This window comes from Pelophylax lessonae, assembly GCF_965119305.1.
Source record: "Pelophylax lessonae genome assembly, chromosome: 2".
Taxonomy (NCBI): Eukaryota; Metazoa; Chordata; class Amphibia; order Anura; family Ranidae; genus Pelophylax; species Pelophylax lessonae.
The window spans coordinates 202,233,319-202,249,051 of NC_138769.1; the positions used below are offsets into that span (position 1 = coordinate 202,233,319).

Consider the following 15,733-nt stretch of genomic DNA (forward strand, 5'->3'; position numbering starts at 1 on the left):
GTATCTAGCTCTTTTTGCATTGCTTCCCTTATGTGAAATTCCTGGAGCTCCTGCTAGACCCCTTGCTTTTCAACTACAAGCTACCGTATATACTCGAGTATAAGCCGAGTTTTTCAGCACATTTTTTTGTGCTGAAAACGTCCCCCTCAGCTTATACTCGAGTTAAGGAAAAAAAAGTCCCTGGCCGCTCCGACGGGCTTAAGCTTTAAAAATGGCGCCGCCCGTCGCATACATGTCACCGCGCACGCGCCCCTCGGGAGAGGCCGGGAATAGCTGAAAGTATACGAGCAGCGGCGGCGCATGCGCAATGACGTGTCGGTGCCGGGCGGCGCCATTTTTAAAATGAAGGCGCCTCTGGAACAGGTAAGTGAAACAGCTTCACTACCTGCCATCATGCAGGGCTGCGGGCACACTACAAGGGATGCAGTGCTGAGGGCATGGTCCACCTGTACCATGCCCACAGCACTGCATCTCCTATAGTATGCCCACAACCCCGGATCCTCTTGTACCATGCCAGTACCCTGCATTCTCCTGTACCATGCCAGTACCCTGCATTCTCCTGTACCATGCCGGTACCCTGCATTCTCCTGTACCATGCCGGTACCCTGCATTCTCCTGCACCATGCCAGTCACCCTGCATTCTCCTGTACCATGCCCGCCGCCCTGCATTCTCACCCTAGGCTTATACTCGAGTCAATGATTTTTCCCATCTTTTTGTGGTAAAAGTATGGGCCTCAGCTTATACTCGGGTCGGCTTATACTCGAGTATATACGGTAATCACACTAAGCAGGAGAGCACATTGTGGCCAGTTCTCTAGCTATCTAGCTATACTGGGAACTCAGTGTGCTCTCCTCCAATGACCAGATTTGTCCTGAGACACCCATGCTGCACAGCCATTCACTGGGAAGCTCGGTGTGCTGCTGGTTCTCCTCCCCCCAGCTCTTATGCAGCGGAGAACAGAGGGGATGTGATCACTTATAAAAAAGGAAAAAAAGGAGGTATTGATAATTTTTTTTATATCTATACACAAATGTTTTGCCTTTCATTTCTATTTTAAATCGAATGGGTTGTTTTACAAGGTGATCGTTTACAATTACCTGAATTTCTGAACTTATTTGTTTTGGTTTGTTTGTATGCATGGATTATTACCGACATGTGGTGAAAATTTAATGTCAATAGCCCCTTTAGAAATATATTTACCTAGAAGAAAGGTGATGCGTTCAATACTTATTTTACCCGCTGTATACTGCAAATTGAATGCATTTTGAACTTCTCAATGCAGCCGGTTCACAGTGACAGCCATGATGCGGTTTTGTCTAGGTTCCCGCTGGTGCGAGGAACCGCATGTGATTTGGACAGGAATCGCATCGCATTCCTGTTCAAATCGTGACAGTGCACATGTCTGGTAACTGGTCGCTCAAGACAGCACACTTTAATGGGTAGAGGTAACATGCATCCCCATACTTGGAAAACATTTCTCCATTAACGCAAAGGAGCGAGGGCTCCAAAAGAGCAGAGAGGTGGCTAGGGAGCAATGACTAGTAAGTATAACTTGCTGAATGTGCAAAGTAGCAGTGCCTCTTAAAAAAATGTTTTATTTAATTTTTTTTATAAAGGATATAGTGCTCTTTCACTCTAAACACTAGGGCCCCATGCACACAGGATGTTTTTACAGCTCCTCCTTGGGGGGGTTTGGCGTCTTGTTTTTTTTTTTAACTCCCCTGCATGTTAGCCTATGTGGCCATGCACACAGGAGGCTTTTAGCAGCGTTTAGTTGAAGGAGTGCTTAGAGGCAGGAAAAAAACCACTGCCAGTGCATCCGGGAGCAGCAGAGTTTGCACAGAAAAAAAACTCTGGAAAACACCTCTAAACATGGGTTAATGTCAGCTGCGTTTAGCACTTGAGCGTACATTTATTTAAATGGCCAGAATAAAGGATTTTAGCCAATAAAATGAACACCTGAATAACGCTTGACAGGTTACACACTCTTACAAGCATTTTTATTGCCAAAACGCTGCTGCCAGGAGGCTTCGAGGAGAGTTTAGAAAACGTCCAGTGTGCATGAGGCCTAAAACTAATAAAGTTCTGGATAAAGTTTCTAAATTCATAGGATTTTTATTTATTTTAACAGTTTTACAGATTTGGAATTGTGGCACTGTCAGATACAAATAGACAGTTAGCCCTGGTTTGCACCGGTGCGTTTTAACATTTCAAAATCACATGACAAGTTGCACGCCATTGCTGGCAATAGAACCATTCAAATCATTGTGACTTTGAAAAAGGTTCCTGCACTACTTTTTTTGCAATTTAACTGCAAATTGCATTGACTTCTGTTAAATAAAGTCGCAAGCCGCAATGTAATCGGAGGTCCAAATCGCACTGATCTGTGGCTTTAAAAACGCACTGAAGTATCCTAATTTCAAAGTCGTCACACTGGTGTGAACCAGAGCTTAAAGTAAAACCGTAATCTACAGTAATACATGCAATACTGGTTTTTACAGTACTGGATTTCTGTCAAAACAGGCATCAGCGGGTCTCTTTTCACAGACTTTAAGAGCCGGTTCACACTACCACGACCAGAAAGTCGCCCCGTGACTTGAAGAGACTTGAAAGAGACTTGTTTAGAGACTTGAAAGAGACTTGAAAGAGACTTGAAAGAGACTTGAAAGAGACTTGAAAGAGACTTGAAAGAGACTTGAAAGAGACTTGAAAGAGACTTGAAAGAGACTTGAAAGAGACTTGGAAGAGACTTGAAAGAGACTTGAAAGAGACTTGGAAGAGACTTGAAAGAGACTTGAAAGAGACTTGAAAGAGACTTGGAAGAGACTTGGAAGAGACTTGGAAGAGACTTGGAAGAGACTTGGAAGAGACTTGGAAGAGACTTGGAAGAGACTTGGAAGAGACTTGTGCACTTCTTTGAAGAGACAGGCGACTTTGTCTGTGGGGAATGCCTGGCTAATCTCTTTCTTCTTCCTGGAAAGTCTGATAACAAGTTGTGTCAATTAAGATAAGGAGGCGACTCCCATTGAAGTATATGGGACAGTCGGATCACAGGTCACCTCAAAGTAGTACAGGACCCTTTTCTGAAGTCGGAGCGACTTCAGTAGTGCCAATTAAGACGGCACTGATTGATTAACATTGCTTTTGTTATGTCAAGCGACCTGGGGCTACACAAGTCGCCTCACAAGTCGTGCTAGTGTGAATGGGCTCTTAATATCAGCCTTAAACACAGCAAATGCCCCAGACTCAGTGTTGTTATTTTAACGCAGTTCTGTAAAGCAAAAAATGGCCTGGTTATTAGGGGGGGGGGGGGGTAAAACCTTCCGGTCTTTAAGTGGTTAAATAACAAACACATTTTATGAATACTGAAATAACTCGATTTTTGACTTACCGAAAATCCCTTTCACTTAAGTTCATTGACAGAAGCAGTCTCTGATCCATATTAGTAGGGTTATGCTGCCCCCTACAGGAGTAGGACACTAGGCAGAAAAAAGTTCTGGCTACACCTATGGGCAGTCCAGGGGGTATACCCCCTCTCTTCCTGCATAGGATGTCAGTTTTGTATCAAAGCAGTGACAGAGAAATAATAACAACCCAATTCAAAATAGCGAGGTGGGTACTGCGTCCATCAATGAACTTAAAAGAAAAGGATTTTATGGTAAGGCAAAAATCAAGTTTTCTCTATCGTTCATTGAAGGACGCAGTCTCTGATCCATATCAGTAGGAATGGCACAAAGCAGTGCCATAAAATGAGGGATGGGAACAGCAGAAAAAAAAAAAGGCACAAAGGCTAAACATAGCCAACCAGGCAACATAAGACTCATCAGAACAACAGATGAGACCCACCAGAAGAAAACATTAAAAACCCTCAAGAGAGACTAAGAATTCCCTTAAACAGCAGCCTGCAAAACTTTGTGGCCAAAAAAGGAATCTGCAGATGCCAGCACATCCACCTTATAAAATTTTGTGAAGGTGTGAATAGACGACCAGGTAGCTACCTTCCAAACCTGAAGCACCAATGCCTGATTGCGAAAAGCCCAGGAAGCACTAAGCGCCCGAGTAGAATGCGGCTTAACAGGGAAAGGTGGAACCTGACCCTTAAATGAAGAGCAATGCACCACTGTCTGTCTGATCCATATGGAAATAGTCGCAGCAGACGCAGGCAGCACTTTCTTAGGGCCATCCGTGAGTACAAAGAGCAAATCTGACTTCCGAAAAGACTCACTAGTCGCTAAGTATACCCTGATTGCCCGAACCACATCCAGAGTATGCAGTGCAAATTCCTTAGGATGTTTCGGCGTAGGACACAGAGGGTAACACGATGTCCTCTTTCAAGTGAAAACTGGAAACCACCTTAGGAAGGAAGGACGGATCCCAAGTACTACATTATCCCTGTGAACCACCAGATAGGGAGGACTACAGGACAACGCCGCCAGTTCCAACACCCTGTCCGCAGAAGTAATAGCCACCAAGAAGACCACCTTCTGGGATAAGGTAAGCAGAGGAATCTCCCGAATACCTTCCAAAGGAGGTTCCTAAAGAACCAACAGCACCAAGTTAAGATCCCAAGGTGGCAACGGAGGAGGCACCGGAGGTACCAAGTGTCGCACCCCCTGAAAGAAGTTACGCACCAGGGAATGGACGGCTAATGGCCTTTGGAACAAACAATTGCCAAGGCCAAGACCTGGCCCTTGATAGTGTTCAAGGCTAACTTTCGATCAACACCTCGTTGAAGGAGAGCCAAGACCTGAGCCACCAAGGAAGAACGAGGGGTAGCCCAAGAGACTCACACCACGCAATGTACGACATCCGTGTACAATGATAGATCATCCTAGAAGTTGCTTTCCTTGCTCTAAGCAGAGAGGGAATCACTGAAACAGACAATCCCCTGTCCTTTAGCACCTGGCTTTCAACAGCCAAGCCGTCAAAGCCAGCGACCGTTAAGCAGGATGGAAGATTGGCTTCTGAGACAGTAAATCCTCCCTGAGAGGAAGTCTCCAAGGAGCGTCTGCAACTAACCTGACCAGGTCAGCGTACCAAGGTCGGCGAGGCCAGTCCGGAGTCACAAGAATGACCGGAGTCACTTCCGCCACGATGCTGCGAAGAAGTCTTGGCAGCAACTTGAGAGGAGGAAAGACATACATCAGCTAATACTGACCCCACAGGGCCACCAGCGCATCCGCAGGATCTGCCAGAGGGTCCCAGGAGTGGGCCACAAACCTCTGCAATCCGAGACACCAACAGATCTACATATTGAGTGCCCCAACAAAGGCACAACTACTGGAACACCTCCGGATGGAGGGACCATTCCCCTGCATCCAAGGCCTGTCGACTGATGTAATCCGCCTGCCAATTTTCCACTCCTGGAATGTGAACAGCGGAGAGAGCTGGAACAAAGCATTCCGACCACCGAAGGATGTCTGCCACTTCCAGGGCCGCAAGGACACTTTTGATGCCCCCTTGGTGATTGGCATAAGCCACGGCTGTGGCATTGTCCTATTAAATGCGCACTGGACAACCCTGCAGGTACTTGGTCCAGTGGACTAGGCAAAGCCGGATAGCTCTCAGCTCCAGAACATTGATCGGTAACCTGGGATCCTCTAGGGACCAGACTCCTTGAGCAGACAGCCTGTCGAGAACCCCTCCCCACCCAGACAGACTTGCATCCGTGGGGACCTTGTCCACTATAAAAGGGAGAAAGGATTTCGCTTGCCTGAGCATCGGGGACCAAAGCCACCAGATCAGGGACTCCCTGGTCACCTGGCTCAGCTGGATCTGCTTGTCCAGGGAATGGGGATTCTTGTTCCATTTGAGAAGGATTTCCTTCGGAGGATCCTCTGTGAATAGAGCGAAGGGGACCGCCTCGAAGGACAACACCATCAGTCCCAGATATCTCCTACAAGTCCGCAGAGACAACCATTTGCTGGACAGCAACAGCTGAATCGCAGTCTGGAGTTTTTGAGTTTTTTCTCTCTGGAGGAAGAAACACCCTGGCTGAGGACAAGCCCAATGTCAGGCCCAGATAGTCCAGTCTCATGGAAGGGACCAGGGAAGACCTCTGAAGGTTCAGAATCCACCTGAACTCCTCCAGAGTTCTCATGGTGATCTCCAAATTTTTCACCAGCACCGTGGGGGACTTCACACGGAGAAGCAGATCGTCCAGTCAACCCAGGACCAATATTCCCCGCTGGCGTAACAACGCCAGGACGGGAACCAACACCTTTGTGAAGACCCGAGGAGCAGAGGCGAGACCAAACGGTAATGCCACAAATTGATAATGATCCTCTCCCACGGCATAGCACAGAACCCGTTGGTGTCCTGCACATATTTGGATGTAAAGGTAGGCATTTTTGATGTCTGTGGAGGCTAGGAAAACCCCCTGATGTAGGGAAGCCACCACTGTGCGACCAGATTCCATCTTGAATTATTGAACTCGCACAAAGCAATTCAGTGCCTTCAGTTCCAGGATTGGACGCACCTTGCCTTCCTACCTGGGGACCATAAAAAGGTTTGAATAAAAGCCCTGAAAATGGCCCGCACACATAACTGGAACTATTACTCCCTGTTGTACTATCCGGGATAGCCACAGGTCCAGGAACCGGCAAGACGTCCCCCCACCACAGATACGGGTGAGGGCACATTTTCAGGCCGAAGGGGCCTTGTCCTTAGGTGTAGAGAAACTCGAATTGTGTTTGCCAGACCAGGGTCTCTTTGGACCACCTGAAGGAGCCTTGAAGGACTTTGCCCTATTGTCTGACTGTGAGGGACGAAAAAACTTCTTGTGTGCTGAAAAGGAGGGACCCCGTCTGCGACGAGGGTCCTTACTCTTGTTAGCCAGTGGGAGAAAGGTACTTTTACCCCCTGTGAGAGCTTTGATAATGTCATCCGGGGTTGCCCCAAAACGGGCAATCTCCTTGAATAGGTAGATCAGCAAGGCCTTCTTTGAGGTCTGATCCGCAGATCAACATCTTAGCCAAAGTATACGCCGGAGGACCACTGCTGACACCGACAGTCGACCTATATGGGAGCAGTATCCAGCGCTGCATCACAAAACAAAATTTCAGCCCCTGCACCAGCTGGTCCAACAGCTCTGCAGGTCATGGCGTAACAACTTCGCCCATTCAGTCAAAGTTTGCGAAACAAGGGCAACGGTAAACACCGGTCTCAGCGCAGACCCTGCCAGGGAGTAGATATTGCAGGCCACAGACTCCGCCTTTCTATCCGCCGGATCGTTAAGGGACGGGGAATCCTCCACTGGGATCATGGTAGCTTCATTCATTCTTGAGACTGGAGGGTCCACCGTAGGTGGCACAGTCCACTTTTTGATAAGGGACTCCTCAAAGGGGTAGCGTCTAGCAATCCGCTTAGGCACCCCAGGGGAACGCTTTCGGCGGTCCCATTCTTTTTTGACCGTGTTGTCAAAGTATGCGGGAAAGGAAGCAACCTTTGCCACTAATGCCAAGTGTAACCTGAGCCTCAGTCGTAGTCGCAGCTGCGTCCTCCATTTTAGAGGTCTCATGCACAGATACAACCAGTGTGTCCACCAGTGCCTTTTCTTGCGTGGGGGTGGAGGTAGAAATGTCATCCTCACTGTCAGAGGAGACAGGCAATTAGACCCGTGCCTGCGATGGCTGATTCAGACTCAGAACCTGAGACATCAGATGAAGCGGAGGGCGTTTCTTAGCACCTCACCCTTTAAAGGTCATCACCACCTGGTACACAAACGATTCCACGACTGCTGAAATTGCATACATGGACAGTCGGGGTCTGGAAGGCCCTGTGGCCTCCCTGAGGGGGTCAGGTGGGGAAACATCTTGGGTCAATCTTGCGCTACAGTGCCCCCAGAGGTCAGACAAAGCGCACTGGAGACCCCCAGCAGAGAGAGAGAGACCCCCAGACTCTACCCTGTACCAAAGATGCACTAGGAGGCCCAGAACGTCTGCACAGCGCGTATCAGCAGTAATCATGATCCAAAAGGGGAGGATCTGAAGAACAGCCCAGGGTATGGGAAGGGGCTCCATCCACAAAAAACGCCTCCAGGAACTCCCATTCTGATTCTTATTAGAGAAAGCCGCTGCAAAATTGCCGTGCTGGGTGTACAAAGATGGCCGCCGATCTCTTTAGCAAATGAGGCAACATTGGATTGATTGGAAGGTGGGCCCTGAAGTAAAAGGCAAAGACCCCCCCACATAATCGTTCATCCGGCGCCGCACCCCCTGCCCCCACATCTGGCCTGAAGCGTGGTCCCAGCCCGGGAATAGGCCCAATAACCCCCAGCAGTGAGGGGGGACAGGTAGAAGGGGGGTGCGTGACAGGACAGAGGGGAACCCGGGAATGTGAGGGTCCAACCATCCTAGGGAGGGGCCCGCATCCACCCCAAAATCCGCCAGGGGAAGAGGGGGGAACATTTACTCCCCATACCGAAACAGGCAGGCGCCATGTCCTGACAGAACCCTTCTCTGCCGAAGTGGGGGGCTGTCGGCCAAAGAGGAACTCTGCGACTTGGGCCTAGACCCGGTCATGTGCGACCTGGCAAGACGTTTAACTCGTGGGGCCAGTCCCCGTCCAGTGGGACTATGTCGCGGCCAACCCAGCGTGGACCTAAGGCCTGCGCACGCTCATTGGCCAGATGGGGTGACCACTGGATCTATACATCCAGCCCGTCGTCCAGATCCGGCATAGTTGCTTGTAGATATCACAGGAAAAAATCCGGAGAAAAGATAATTAAAAAAAAAAAAAGTATCTAGAAAAAAAAAAAAAAAAACTTTGCCAGGACTAGAGATCCCAGCAAGGAACTAGGTCCTTACTCCTGACAAGGCAGATTAAAACTGACATCCTATGCAGGAAGAGAGAGGGTATACCCCCTGGGACTGCCCATAGGCGTAGTCAGAACTTTTTTTCTGCCTAGTGTCCTACTCCTCTAGAGGGCAGCATAACCCTACTGATATAGATCAGAGACTGCGTCCGTCAATGGATGATAGAGGAATCCTTATTTTATTCATTGCGTTGTTATGCTAGTGCTCTTTATCAGTGGATTCCTCTTAGATACGCTTTAAAATAATCATATAACTGAATAATCATAATAACACAACTTGGTAAAGCATTATTTGCAATTTTTCTTAGGTAGAGTATTGAGTAAATCTTAAAAGAACAGACTTGAAAAAGTCACCATTTTGGTGTTGAAAATACATATAATCTACTATCTACAACATATAGTATTTTGTACAACCCATAATCAAATACTTCTATATACCAGAAAAAAATCCCTTTGGGTTTTGTCGGTTGACAATTGAAATACAAAAATATGGATTCTTACAGACTCTAAGCTACTAGCAGTGCAGTACTTAGTAAAACTTAAAGGGAAAGCCCATCCAAAAAAGCGTTTTTAGTTAAAGTTAAAGTCCGGAGGACTGAATCAGGCCCATGGTTTATTTTATGTCCTGGATATTGCAACAGACAGATCTTTCTTTCATAGTTTTTGATTGTGTTTCTATCTTGGGAGTTTTTGGTGTTCCTGTCCACCTACACTATATTGTCAAAAGTATTGGGACACCTGCCTTTATACGCACATGAACTTTAATGGCATCCCAGTCTTAGTCCGTAGGGTTCAATATTGAGTTGGCCCACCCTTTGCCACTAGAACAGTCTCAACTCTTCTAGGAAGGCTGTCCACAAGGTTTTGGAGTATGTCTATGGGAACGTTTGACCATTCTTCCAGAAGCACATTTGTGAGGTCAGGCACTAATGTTGGACGCGTAGGCCTGGTTCGCAGTTTTCGTTCTAATTCATCCCAAAAGTCTTATATCGGGTTGAGGTCAGGTGCAAGCCAGTCAAATTCCTCCACTCCAAACTCACTCATTTTTGTCTTTATGGATCTTGCTTTGTGCACTGGTGTGCAGTCATGTTAGAACAGGAAAGGGCCATTCCCAAACTGTTCCCACAAAGTTGGTAGCATGAATTTGTCCAAAATATCTTTGTATGCTGACGCCTTAAGGAGTTCCCTTCACTGGAACTAAGGGGCCAAGCCCAACCCCTGAAAAACAACTCCACACCAAAATCCCCCCAGCACCAAAAGATTTGAACCAGTACACAAAGCAAGATCCATAAGGACAAGGATGAGTGAGTATGGGGTGGAGGAACTTGACTGGCCTGCACAGAGTCCTGACCTCAACCCGATAGAACACCTTTGGGATGAATTAGAGCGCAGACTGTGAGCCTCGCCTTCTTGTACACATCAGTGCCTAACCTCATAAATGCACTTCTGGAAGAATGGTCAAACAGTCCCATAGACACACTCCTAAACCTTTTGGACAGCCTTCCCAAAAGAGTTGAAGCTGTTATAGCTGCAAAGGGTGGGCCAACTCAATATTGAACCCTACGGACTAATGCTGGCCATACATGATACAATTTTCTTTCAATTTTCTTTAATTTTACCTTCAACTATGTAGTACAAAGGCCTGCCTAATTGGATACAATTGAAAGTGTTGTTTAGTTTTGACCTGACATTATATGGTTTTTGGTAAATCTAAAAGAAAATTGTACAAGAAAATTGAACATGTATGGCCAGCCTAAGACTGGGATGCCATTAAATTTCATGTGCGTGTAAAGGCAGGCATCCCAATACTTTTGACAATATAGTGTATGTATGTATGTATGTATGTATGTATGTATTATGTATGTTCCAGCTCCTCCTGTTCCAATATGCACACCCAGGAACTCAAACATAGAGATCTCACCAATGAAGTCCCATGGAAATAGAGGAACCTGTATTCACAAGCGTCTACTAAAAAAATATTAGATATGGGTTGACTGTGCAGGTTTTATTATGCAACACTTGATACTAGGGCACCTTCTTAACATGCTATAAAAGCAAGCAGATCAAAGCATCTGCCCAGACAAATATAAAATGTTAGCATGGGCTAAAAAGGAAACAGGGATTGTGATTATTGTCGTCATACAGTCAGGTCCATAAATATTGGGACATCAACACAATTCTACTCTTTTTGGCTCTATATACATGTAAGGGTCCTTTCACACGGCCGCTCCGTGTGTCCACAAATCATCCTATTTTTTTGTGGATGATTTGCGGACATAATGTAAGTGAATGGCACTGAGGATGTCAGTGGAATACCATCCGCTGACATCCGATTTTCCTCCTTTCAGTTCTGTTCCGTTTTTTGGAACGGAACAGAACCCTATTTTTTCATCCGTGTAAAAAACGGAAAGGAAGGAAAATCGGATGTCAGCGGTGTCATCCGCTGACATCCGCAATGCCATTTACTTTCATTATGTCCGCATATCATCCGCAAACGGATGGGATGATATGCGGGCACACGGAGCGGATGACACAAATGTCATCCGCTCCGTGAAAAAAAAAAAAAGTCCCGCAGCGGACTAAAGCAGCGGAGCGGCCGTGTGAAAGAAGCCTTACAATCAGTTTTTTTTTTGCTTAAAAAATTATTTAGAACCCCCCAAACATTATATATTTTTTAAAACAGAGGCCCTAGAAAAAGAAAATGAATTGGTGGGTTTTGCAAATTTTTAGGCCATAGTATTTGCGCAGCGATTTTTCAAACATAATTTTTTTGTGAAAAAATACACTTTTTTGAATTTTAATGCAAAAAAACAATACATAAGCCAATGTTTTTCTAAAATATAAAAGATGACGTTGCACCGTGTAAATAGATACCAAACATGTCATGCTTTAAAATTGCGCATGCTCATGCAATGGCGACAAAATACGTAAATTTTGCTTTTATAGGTTAGGCTATAAAAGCCTTTATAGGCTATCCCTCTAGATTTACAGAGGTGGTCTGGTGCTAGGATTACTGCCCATGATGTGAAGTTCGCGATGATACCTCATGTGTGGGACGATTGCTATTTATGTGCATGCGGCACAGGGACACTTAAACATTTTTTTTTTTCTAATTCTTTGTTTTATTATAATTTTTTTCTTTTTTACACACTGTTGCTTTCCATTTTGTGTAAACATTCTTGGGAGAAAGAGGCATGTGACAGGTACTCTTTATGGAGGGTTCTGGGGTCAGTAAGACCCCAAATCAGTCTTCGTTACTTAAAATCATTCAAAGCACCAAGTTTTTAAATGCCCTTGATTTTTTAAAATGGCGTCAATGACATCCAGGTAAACCGGAAGTGAGGTCACGTCAACGCTTCCAGGTTACCAGAGTGGAGACCTATTAAAAGCCATATCTGGCTTTGTTTGGGTGACCAACTAGCCAGCAGATGCGCCGTCTAGTAGCTTGGGCCTCTCGGTGGGATGGGAGAGCTCTAACAAGCCGTAGAAGGCGGCAGGGGGAAATTTCCTCACCTGCTGTCCTCTCCCACTGCTTGTTATACCAATCGAGTAGCTAGTTAGCCGTTCCGATTGCTATTACAAGAGAGTCGACCGCCACTTGAAGACCGATGATGTACCAGGTACATGACTGGTCAGCAAGTGGAGAAGTTAAATTACGCATGACTCTTAGGTTATACTTTTCTAACATAAAAGCATTTCTTCGCCCTGTTTGACAAAAATTGAAAATCAAAAGCTACAAATACTGTAGCTGCCGATTTTTAATAAAAGGACACTCACCTGTCCAGGGGTCCTGCACCATTCTCACCCAAACTGTTTTTTTGCTGGTATTTGGGTCCCCAGCACCTGCATGTTCATTGTGGGAAGCCAGCTGTGATTGCATGAGCCATGCTCTAGTTTTTGAATGGTCCTGACCAAAAGTGGGAGCAGGTAACTGTCAAAACCAGGTACCCCCCCCCCCCCCCCCACAAAAAGTGTCAAAAATAGGAGAGGAGGGCATAAAGTGGAATTTCCCCTTTAGGGTGAAGTTCAACTTTGCTGCAAAGGCCAGTTATAGATTGGAGTGGTTGCCATTTGTTTGTACTGTTGTCTCCATAAAGAAGACCTGTTAATAAAATTCAAATTATAATAACATAAATTAACATAATTTAGAAAAACTGCGAGCATTGGGCGCCCAATCTGCTACCACCATCGTGAAAGAAATAACCCAAGGACGATAATTCACAGTCAACTGACTCCAAGTTGATAACCTATAAATGTTTTTAAAAATTGAGTTCCACCCATTTTTACGAGTTGCTTGGATCAGAAAGCCCATCCACAGTAAAGTTATAAATGGATATTCTTTTTTTTTTCCCTCTAAATAGCTTTTATAGCCATGTACAGGTGGCACTTCCAGTCCCGGCCGCTTAGGGGATTTCGTCATAAGGCCACTCTTGGGATACCAACGTCATCTACCCCAGGAGTCCTCGGGAAGCCTAATAGCAAAATCTTGCGGTATTTTGAGATTTCAGTGTTTGCCTTCCTTCTGGTTTCTGTGTTGATTGACAGGCTGCCACAACAATGGGGAGGGAACTTCCGCTGCCATTGCTATGGCAACCTGTAAACACAGTGAGCAGCACAGCGTCATTTCTGCGAAGGCGCAAGATCAGGAGGAGCAGGATAGGTAGCCAGCTGCAGGGAATCCCAGAATCTAATAGGAGAGGGCTTCAGATGCCCACATCATTAAATGGCCACAGCCTGCCGGGATTCTGTGAGTAACTCTGTGAGACAGAGTTATAAGCAAAAAGAATGATTACATTAGTAAGGAGTATCCTAATGTTGTTGTACATTGTACAAGTAAAGAGAAAAATGAGGGTGTTTGCTTTTGTTGTTTAAATTGCAAAGAATACTGGAGCTCCGCTTTAAATTGTCACCTATGGACAATTTTGAGTATTTATATATTACAGGTACTTATAGAATGCCGTTAATTTATGCAGCGCTTTACATATATATTGCACTTTCACATCAGTCCCTGCCCTCAAGGAGCTTACAATCTAAGGTCCTTAACTGACATTCATACACATAATAGGGCCAATTCAGACAGGAGCCAATAACCCTACCAGAATGTCTTTGGAGTGTGGGAGGAAACCCACGCAGGCACAGGGAGAACATGCTAACTCCAGGCAGGTATCGCTGCTAGGCGGAAGTGCTAACCACGTAACCACTGTGAGAATTAATATTTTTTGCTCTTTCACGGGCAAGCACAATTTACAGGCTTGACACGTTTGGTATCTTCTTATTCAGCACAAACCAAAACAATCTATTATATTTCACCAAAAAAAATTAGTATTATATTTCTAGATTGTAAGCTCTAACAAGCAGGGCCCTCTAATTCCTCCTGTATTGAATTGTATTGTAACTGTATTGTCTTCCCTCATATTGTAAAGTGCTGTGCAAACTGTTGGCGCTATATAAATCCTGTATTATAATAATAATAATAATATTGTGTTTGCGTGCACTGAAGTTTATTTTAGTGTATTTTTTTTTTTCTTAAAAATATGCATTTGTTAAACGGTTGCCCAAATGTGGTGCGACATAGAAAAAATTGCAGCTGCCCCCATTTTATTCTACAGTTCCTCTTTTTTAATATAAACACATACATATATATATATATATATATATATATATATATATATATATATATATATATATATATATATATATATATAGTTTGGGGGCTCTAAGTATTTTTCTAGCAAAAATGCAGATTATAATCCATGTGTGAAAAATTGAAAGATTGCATGGGATTTTAAGCCATTAAAAAATAAAATAGCTCCAACCTACACAAGTGAGACATCAGAAGAGCATTTTCAGATAGATTCAGAAACTACCACTGCTGACCTCTCTCATGACAATTAAAACAGATTGACATAAAACCAGTTCTCGGCTTCCCTTTAAAGTAAAGTTGCACTTTAAGAAGGGTTCTTTCATTTCTGCTACTTGGCTACACTGGAAAAGGAGGCATTCTGAGAATATCATTTCTAATTTCTAGCTTGCCATGACATCTGTCTTTTCCATTCACACATACATTTTACTCTGTAAAGCAATGACAAGAAAAATATTTCTGAACCTTTCAGATCACTAGATGTGGCAGTTGGTAATAAGCGTTAATACGAGGCACCTACCAGTTAAGGCAGCTGATGTATTGGATCCAGCCGACAGCTGTTTGATTTTATACTGAGAGTTGAAGAAGGAGATTTCATGAAAGCTCGCCCTTTCAGTCGTGTCACCAAGTCCCAGCTGTCCTTCACTGTTCCATCCAGAGGAGTAGACCTTTCCTTGTACTACAAAAGATAAAACACACAGGTGTACATTTTCATTTTCCGCAGACAGCTCTCAGACAGTGAACCACACAGCCTTATGCTTCTCATTACATAGCATAGCAACCTCTAGACTTATCTGACAGATTTGTCACCTGTTGTGATGTATTTGTTTGGCTAACAAGAACATCGGCTTGCTGCTACCGGATATTTACTATAGAAGAAAGACCCAAGATATTTCTTCTTGATAGATATTAGTTGTTGGCCAATATTGATATAGTCTCCTGCTTTAATAACTCCGTGAACAAAAAGTCACACAACAAAGACAGAACCGTAACCCACAAATCACTTGGCAAAGCAGCAGGACTGCCAATTATTTCCCAACACGAATAAATCATACACTTAGCATTTAACCTCAGAAGCAATATCATCACATTGAGCAACAAAAAATAAGTGAACATTGCTTAAAATTGTGGTTATCATTTATTTTTAAAACAGAAATAAATAATTCACAATTATAATGCAAGCAAATCTAAATATTAAAGTCACATGCTGTTTTATGTCATGCATTTCTAACTACTGTATCTGGCTTCATGCTAAAAAAAAAAAATAAATACTGTG

General features: G+C 44.6%; 1 protein-coding gene across 1 annotated transcript in view; it reads right to left on the reverse strand.

Annotated features, from left to right (window-relative positions):
- Positions 1–15,733, reverse strand: part of RPGR (retinitis pigmentosa GTPase regulator) — a gene marked incomplete at its 3' end in the record, with an annotated part of 120,403 nt that overhangs the window by 56,711 nt on the left and 47,959 nt on the right. The window contains exon 5 of the mRNA XM_082245445.1: positions 14,978–15,136. Coding sequence (XP_082101571.1) covers positions 14,978–15,136 — 159 coding nt within the window. The remainder of the gene's footprint in view (positions 1–14,977; positions 15,137–15,733) is intronic.